The sequence below is a fragment of the Austrofundulus limnaeus genome, unplaced genomic scaffold, assembly GCF_001266775.1.
Source record: "Austrofundulus limnaeus strain Quisiro unplaced genomic scaffold, Austrofundulus_limnaeus-1.0 Scaffold1393, whole genome shotgun sequence".
NCBI classification, from domain to species: Eukaryota; Metazoa; Chordata; class Actinopteri; order Cyprinodontiformes; family Rivulidae; genus Austrofundulus; species Austrofundulus limnaeus.
Window position 1 is genome coordinate 9,460 of NW_013953795.1, and position 9,056 is coordinate 18,515.

The 9,056-nt window shown below is 42.3% G+C and overlaps 1 protein-coding gene across 5 annotated transcripts in view; it reads right to left on the reverse strand.

Moving 5' to 3' along the window:
• Positions 1-646: 646 nt before the first annotated feature.
• The window catches only part of LOC106535239 (potassium voltage-gated channel subfamily H member 2), a 44,465-nt gene continuing 36,055 nt past the window's right edge, over positions 647-9,056 (reverse strand). For 4 of the 5 annotated variants that reach the window (XM_014032198.1, XM_014032199.1, XM_014032197.1 and 1 more), the window contains 2 exons: positions 4,198-4,403; positions 647-1,006 (listed from right to left, as the gene is read on the reverse strand). In XM_014032198.1, the coding sequence (XP_013887652.1) occupies positions 719-1,006; positions 4,198-4,403 (494 nt within the window). In that variant the 3' untranslated portion in view covers positions 647-718. The remainder of the gene's footprint in view (positions 1,007-4,197; positions 4,404-9,056) is intronic. The other variant, XM_014032200.1, reaches the window with a different exon arrangement.

The window sequence follows — 9,056 nt, forward strand, 5'->3', positions numbered from 1 at the left end:
CTGGTGTTCTGGTCCACCTGTCCTCTGGTGTTCTGGTCTATCTGTCCACTGGTGTTCTGGTCCATCTGTCCACTGGTGTTCTGGTCTATCTGTCCTCTGGTGTCCTGGTCCACCTGTCCTCTGGTGTCCTGGTCCACCTGTCCTCTGGTGTTCTGGTCCACCTGTCCTCTGGTGTCCTGGTCCACCTGTCCACTGGTGTCCTGGTCCACCTGTCCACTGGTGTTCTGGTCCACCTGTCCACTGGTGTTCTGGTCCACCTGTCCACTGGTGTTCTGGTCCACCTGAGCCAGCTGAGACACTCATCTCCCCGTGCTCCATGTTGAGTGTGTTACACACCCTGACATCAATCAGCCCTGTGACTACCTGTCAGCCTTTAAACAGACAGACTGAGTACAGGACTAAAGACACCTGCGTTTGACACGAGTCCCTTAAAGGCCGTTAAATACATTTTGTTGAGTACTTGGAGTCTCTAACAGTGGAGAAAAATAGACAGTAAATATACACAAAACCAAATGCTGTATGTATTTCTAAACTTTAAATGCTACTTGTATGATCACAGTGTACTGTAGTGTACTGCTAATTGAGCACACTGACTAAATGCTGTATTAGTGTGTGGAGGGGTGAATGAGGACACAGACTGGGTTGTGAAGTGCTTTCAGTAACCTGGTTGGTTATAAATTTGTAAATACTGTCCATCAGAAATTGGTCTGAATGGTGCTCAGTGTTGAAACTGACTATTAGCTATTAGCTGATTAGTGCAACCAGGATTCCAAACCTGGGGGTGTCTACAGGACCCCTTAACCACAGGGCCTACCAGCAGGTTAAGTAGGCCCTGGTGGAACATATGATACATATGTACCATTTGATAGAAATCTAGACAAGAAGATGTACTCCACTGACTAAATACCAGTATTTTACTCTGACCTGTGGATGATCTCCTCTTGTAGGAAACTCGTCTTCGGCACTTCAAGTCCATGTTAGAATCACTTGTCTTTGTGTGGGTCGTCTGCAGAGGGACAGACATGAAGAAGCCTGATGTAAGAACAGGGGCAGAACTAGACTTTTCTGCAGCAGGTGGGCAATGGGGGGAGCACATACAAATAAAAAATAATACTTAGATTTAAACATTCCAGATGGCTGCCACAGCTAATTTCAAATTATTCTAATTCAGTAGTTTTAAGAAATATTGAGCAAACATTTGTTTGATCTAAGAATGACCCAAAAACACATACTGAAGGCTAGCCCCAGTTTCAAACTAAGTGCTAATGTAATTTTACAAAAGAACTATATTTCAGCCATTTTTTAACAAAGCAGAAAATAAGTATTTAAAGTAGTCAAATTCAGTCTTTACCAAAGTTTAAATGTAAATCAAAAATAAGATGACCAACACAACTAAATGTAAATGGCTATAATTCAGCCATTAAAGGACTTATTAAGCTAAAATTAGTTGTGGTTTAGCTAAGAATGATCACAAACACATGCTTATTGCTAATCCCAATTTACGGAAACTGCTAATGCTAATGCTAATGTTAAATTTACAAAGGGGTTATAACTAAACCAATTTTAAACATAAAAAGTTGAACATTTTTATAGTTGCAGCCGAGAACAATGTCCATGGCATGCTGAAAGCTAATCTTGATTTTAAGCTAAGGGCTGATGCTAATTTCAGAAAGAACTATATTTCAGCCAGTTTTAAAACATACAAAGTTAAAAACTGGTATAATAGCAACTGAAAATAATCTTCAACAAAATCTAAATGCAAACCAAAAATTCAAGATGGCCACCAAAGATAATTTTAAATGTGTGTCACGTGGCCATTTCTATAAATATTAAGGTGAAATTTGGTATGATGGTAGCCCAGAACAATCCCCATGATCTGCTGAAAGATAAGGGCTAATGCCAATTTGAGAAAGAGAAATAGCTGAGCCGGTTTAGACATGCAAAGTGTGACCTGCGTCAGACTCCAGTGTGAACTCTCCACAGCACTGATGTGACACACATGCGCAGTAAAAGACGTGACGTCTCATCAGCCGGCTGGTTTGTTCACAGAGCTAGCATGGATGCTACATTTTGCACATCGAATCTGAAGTTGTTGTTTAATCAGAGCCGATTAAATAATTATCTGACATGCTTCTTTAGTTCAGTGTTTATATCTGAACCTGACTCTGACCGGGATGCTCCAGTGAAGCTTTTTTTTTTTTTGAACGAAACTACGAGCTGGAAAAAAGTATCGACTGAGTAGCTAACTTTGGGATCGATACGCTCCGCGACCCAGGTTGGACATGTTATTATCATACTATCTACGTGGAAAATGAAAAGTAAAAAGATGAAGCAACTGGACTTGTGTTTTGGAGCTGTAAACACACGGGGCTACAGATTTAAACAGTGAGACTTGAGGTTAGTGTCTTATCGATCCTTCAGCCCCTCCTCCTGATGAAAAAGTCAGATGAATGTGACATGAGCGTTCACACTGCAGTCACTTTGAAAACATCAGATTTACACTCACCGGCCACTTTATTAGGTACACCACGCTAGTAACGGTTTTGTGGTAATAAAGGGATGGACATGGTCAGCAACAAGACTCAGGTAGGCTGTGGCGTTGCAACGATGCTCAATTGGTACCAAGGGGCCCAAAGAGTGCCAAGAAAAGATTCCCCACACCATGACACCACCACCACCAGCCTGAACCGTTGATACAAGGCAGGATGGATCCATGCTTTCATGTTGTTGACGCCAAATTCTGACCCTACCATCCGAATGTCGCAGCAGAAATCGAGACTCATCAGACCAGGCAACATTTTTCCAATCTTCTCTTGTCCAATTTCGATGAGCTTGTGCAAATTGTAGCCTCAGTTTCCTGTTCTTAGCTGAAAGGAGTGGCACCCGGTGTGGTCTTCTGCTGCTGAAGCCCATCTGCCTCAAAGTTCGACGTACTGTGCGTTCAGAGATGCTCTTCTGCCTACCTTGGTTGTAACGGGTGGTTATTTGAGTCACTGTTGCCTTTCTATCAGCTCGAACCAGTCTGCCCATTCTCCTCTGACCTCTGGCATCAACAAGGCATTTCCGCCCACAGGACTGCCGCTCACTGGATGTTTTTTCTTTTTCGGACCATTCTCTGTAAACCCTAGAGATGGTTGTGCGTGAAAATCCCAGTAGATCAGCAGTTTCTGAAATACTCAGACCAGCCCTTCTGGCACCAACAACCATGCCACGTTCAAAGGCACTCAAATCACCTTTCTTCCCCATACTGATGCTCGGTTTGAACTGCAGGAGATTGTCATGACCATGTCTACATGCCTAAATGCACTGAGTTGCCGCCATGTGATTGGCTGATTAGAAATTAAGTGTTAACGAGCAGTTGGACAGGTGTACCTAATAAAGTGGCCAGTGAGTGTATATCTGATTTAAAACCACATACTGAAACGGCCTGGGTCCGATTAGAAAAAATCAGATTTGTCTCATTCAGACTGTCATAAAAAAATCGGATATGAGTCAGATGGGTCAAAAAAATCGGATTTGGGTCGGATTTACCTGCAGTGTGAACGTAGCCTAAGACTCCTGTAACTAAGGTCCACCTGCTGCTCACCTTGTCGGAGCGGCTTGTCTTTCTTGTTTTCCTGCCTTGTCTTACCTCGTTTCTCATGTGTCTGATCTCCTGAGGAGTCTTTGCTTCTTTTTGACACCCGGAATAAATAACTAAAGAGAAACAAACACACGCCCCCCTCTGCTTTAAGAGATAAATAAAATGACTGACTAATGGGGATTCATGACGGCGTCATGCCACTCCAACACTCAGTTCATCATGATTACAGTTTACATTATTTTCTCTGTCTCCAGCGTCTGTCTTTAATGCTTGACTAATGCGTTCTCTCCGTCGTACTTTTCTTCCAGGAAACGGCAGCAAAATGGAAAAGAAAAGTCTAAATCGGTCATTATTTCATCCAGAAAGGCTGTTATCCAATAAAATGGATTCACTGAGGAAGGACCGCAGGGAATTAATTAGCTAAAACAAATTTCCCCATTTAAAAGACACCGGACAAACAGTTTAATTCAAGTTCTTCCATGAGCTTTAATTGCCGTAAAGTGAAGCTGAATCCATCAGACGGATTTCTACATAAAAGCTCTCAATCCACTTTGGGGTGCCTTTGATCCTTCTCATCACACACAGAAAGAGAGGAGCACCTTCATGCTCAGTACCTTTGCGTTTTCATCACGGAGATCGAAGGTCAGCTCCAGGTTGGTGAAGAAGTGGTCAGCAAACTCTGGGTACTTGTCCAGCACCTCCAAGATGTCGTCCCTCTGAATGGTGTGCAGGTCGCAGTAACTCAGCGCTCGCACGTCCGCGCACGACTTCCCTGGCTTGGCGAACAGATGGATCATTTCACCGAAGATGTCGTTTTTACCTGGATTGTCATTTAAAAAGATTGGTACCATCGGTCAGTTTCTGCAAATATGAATATAATTTAAATGGACTTCATTTGTCTGAACTTTAGGTTTTCAATTAGCAGTGAGGGTCTTTTCTGGTTTGTAACAGGTGGGAGATATGTGGGTGAGCCCAGTTCTGCTACTGTGCAAACAGCTAACAACAAGGCTAACTTTTCATTCAGTGTAGCATTTTTGTTAAGTTTCAAAAACATTAGCAGACCAATTAGTTTATGCCAAATTCAGTTCTGCTAATTCTAAAAACAACAACTATCTACTAGCATTTTGTTTGTATACCTACATTAGTATTCAACTTGAAGGAGACAAAGACACGTGACTCATTCTGTGTCTCAATTCATGGGTTGCAGCTATCATTGGCCAAATTTATTGATTCAATGATTCATGCCCTTATTACATCTTGTTTGGATTATTGTATTGCTATGAATGTTGGTTTGGGTATCTTTTCTGCATCGATTACAAGTTGTCCAGAACGCAGCAGCTCGTCTTTTAACAGGAGCTAAAAAACAAAAGCAAATGTCATTGCCCTGACAAGGAAAACTCTAAGCACACTGGTTGCCAACCAGTGGTGGTGTAAGCGGTGGTGTAATGTGATGAGACTCCATGACAATGGTCTGTGTGATGCCTATGGCATTGAACTACAGACCTCTTCGCACTACTTACACCACTGCCTGGCTCTGAGCAGTCCAAGAAAAAGAATTCTTGGAGACCCTTTACTGAGAAACTCTGTGTCCTTCATCTAAGGGATGTGAAGGTTTGATTAAAGCTCAGTGTCTTTTTGGAGAGAGCCACATATGAGGCCCCTGCTCACATGGGTTTTACCTACCCCCATTCACCAATACCAATGTCAGTTACAACCCATGAATTGAGACACAGCCACAGAGGGACAGTGGTCTATGTGCGCTCAAATCCTTATACTCTGGTAAAAAAGGTTGATTCTGGTTTGGGGTAAATGTCATAAAGCACTTTGGGAGAAGTTGTTACTTTATATGGTTTTATTTTGGTGGATTAATGATTTGGATGATATACAAAAAGGCGACACGGTGGCTCAGTTGGTAGAGCTGATGCCTCTCAGCAAGACGGTCACCGGTTCAAATCCCGGTCCGGGGACCTTTCTGGGTAGAGTTTGCATGTTCTCTCCATGCATGCGTGGGTTCTCTCCGGGTACTCCGGCTTCCTCCCACAGACCAAAAACATGACTGTTAGGTTAATTGATAACTCTAAATTGTCCCTAGGTGTGAGTGAGAGAGTGAATGGTTGTTTGTCTCGTTTGTCTCTATGTGTGGCCCTGTGATGGACTTGCGACCTGTCCAGGGTGTACCCCGCCCCTCGCACTGTGACTGCTGGATATGGGCACCAGTGACCCACGCAACCCTGAAAAAGGAAGAAGCGTGTACAGAAAATGGATGGATGGATGATTTTTATATAATTCTGGTTTTATCTGCTTATGATCACTGAATCCTGGTTAAAATGTGGTTAAACTTAGAGTTTTAAAATCRGTGAGATCTCTGTTTTCAGCAGACATGTTAGCTGTAAATCAAGAATTTTTCTGTTTCTGTCACTTTGTGCAATTTGTTTACTTGCCGATTACACTGCTTGTGGTTTTAACTGTGTTTGGTGGATGTAGAAATATTTTTTATGAGCTTTTCTGATGTTTCTGTGGACTCCACACATGTCCTTGTTTAAATGTCAACTCTTGAGTTAACATTWAATGTTAGCTTCTGATAATTAGTTTTTACCTGTTTAGTGYTTTTAGCATTTGTGAAACAYTTTTTTGTTAGCAGATAGGTAGTTAGCAATGCTAATGTTTTTGAAAATGTTAGTTTCAAGAACTTATAATCTGCTAAKTTAAAATATTGCTTTACTAATGCTAAACCGCTAACCGTAAAGAAAAAAAATTAGCAGACGCTGAAGCTAAAATGTAATACATATAAAACAAGTTWAAAAAATCTAAAATCCTTTTCGATAAGGCTTGATAACCATGAAAGGATTTGATTAATTTTGTTCATGGTATACAACAAGCCTGAATTATACACACATTAAATCAGTTCAGTGTTTTTGGCTGAAAAACAGAAGAAGCTTTAAAGATAAGGCAGCGTACACAGCAGAGACAATGTTTCTCCTGCTTTAACATCACTAAAGCTTTTCAGAGGCATTTCATCAAAACCTCAGTAAACCTGTTAAAGCCATGACATATCTACACTGTAAATAAAAAGAACCTGCCTGAACAATGTTCTGAGGAAAAAGGAGAGATGAAATGTGGTCTAATTATATCTGGATGCCGTCAACTACGATTTGTGGCTCGAGCGTTTCTGTTGTCAGGCATATCATCGCTTTTCACTGACAGCAGAACAAAACTCTTTTTTTCTTCTGTCACTTCACTGTTTTTCCATCATTTCTTTCTTCTTTCCCTCTCTTCTTCTATTGTTAGTCATTTATACCTATAAGTGACCATGCTTTTCTGAAGGACTAGTCAAAAGATATGCTTTTGTTTCAGAAACGAAAGGGAAAATTAAATATCTGAATACTCCGGCAAGTAATGGGTGAGGGGGTGTACCTAACCTTTTAGGTTATGGTCAGAACATGGCCGCCCTCTTGATGCTGAATCAAGGTCAAATTGATCCAATGGGAAGGTGGTCATGCAACATATCAAGAAAGACCTACTTCTTCGCTTGGCCTTCAGAGGAGTCGGACGCTTTTTGCTCTCTCTCCCGAACCTGTCCCTCCTTTCCTGCTTCGAAGCTTTTTAAAGCCTTTCTTCACCTATCATCCGAAACAAAAAGGAACTATGGATCTGGTTAACTGGTCTCTGAATGCAATCGACACTGTTTTTTCCACATTAAGACTGGAACGAGGGGAATGTAGCTGTCCCAGTGGAATGGCTGCTGCTGGTCAGGTCAGTGGTTCTTGGGGCTGGAACCTGATCTGTTTGGCACCACTTTCCATTGAAGACGTGGAAGATTTGTATATATTTGGATTTATGATAACTGGATTCCTGCTGATCGGCTGTGGACGAGTTCTGAGTTATCTGAAATTGAAAGCGAACCTGACAGCAGTCTGGGTCTGTGAGAAGCTGTCAGAGAAAATGGATGGAATCTGCRYCMCTGGAAGCACACAGACTCACATGCTYGGGGAGATAAGTCACAAACTGGATGTGATTCTGACGAGAATCACTGCCCAGGAGCGTGTCTCTGGGATATAAGGATTACACCTGGATGAAGCTTCAGAAGGCGTGAGGTGAGAAGACACGGAATTCGGAACATTTGGCATTTTTTCACCATTTTCAGAGATGCAGTGAGACTGAAAGCAGCAAGGAAGTTCAACGCGGCCTGTCCCAAAACAATTGTGTTTATCTTTTCGGATCCCAGCTGCTGGTCTTGGGTTAGTACGTTTATCTAAAATTTCCTGGGAGGATACATAAATGAGGGCTTGAGTCCCCCCCACCCTGTATCATCGGTGTGGGAGCAGTCTGTGAGGACGAAGGGGAAACTCTGAACTCTGTGAACTGAGCATGAGACGAATAAGATCTGGTCTCTGGATTCTGGCGGGCCTTGGATTGGTTCCAGCACAGAGTATTTATCTAAAATGTGACCGGCTCCACTGAACCCTGCCCCAGTCTCGTGTTTGACTCCAAGCCACCCCCCCTATCCCAGCTGTCTTGCTCTAGTGAGTCGTTTTTTGTGTGCATATGATTCTGTGTTTATGAGTAAATATAGGATCAGAGCAACTGTTTTAACTCACCTCTCCTATTGTGTTTTTCCAAGCTGCAAAAGTTAGCACGACTGTGTTGCGCAAGACCTATTCATCCGTTCTCCCATGTTTGTTATGTGTGTCTCTCTCTGGAATGGGTGTTCTTAACTGCAATTTCATTCTGCATTGCATCTCTGATGTTATGTGTGAATGACAATAAAGCTGATTCTGGTTCTGAGACCAGAATCATCTCAGAAATGGATCTCTTGTGGTCCAAAGGTTATCAACACAGTACATTGCAACAACAACTGGCAACATGGCCTGTTATTTGATGTGTATAATGTGATGAACACAGACACGGTGTGGTAATAAATTTGTGAGACAATTCTGGTCTTTGATATGCTACATGACCACCTTCCCATTGAAAATATATGACTTTGAAAAGTGGTGGGCACAGCTAACCAAGAATTTTACTTCACTAATTCTAAACCACTAAAACTGTAAACAAGTTAGCGGAGACTTACACTAAAAACTGTAAGTAAAAGTTAGAGGAAGAACACTAACAGCTAATAGCTAACCACTAAGACAACACTGTCACTAGGCCTGTCGCGATAGTCAATAAATCAATTTATTGCACGATAACTTTTTTTGAGGTCGGTAAAAAAAAGACGGCGATAAGTTTCATTTTCCTGCTTGTTTTTTTTTACTTCGTCTCTCTCCCTCTCTGTGCTCCGCTACACAGGAGCTCACCTGACCCCTCCCCTCCTGTTTTCTTAGTGTGGGAGGAGTCAACTCTCGCTTTAGCGTATAGCTCGTTGCTAAATAAACGCTTCAAAGCAGAACACGGCTGCAGAAGCGTCGGAGCACTAAAGCCTGGATTTCGCTGCGGAGGGAGAGAGACAGAGACAGAGAGAGAGAGAGAGAGA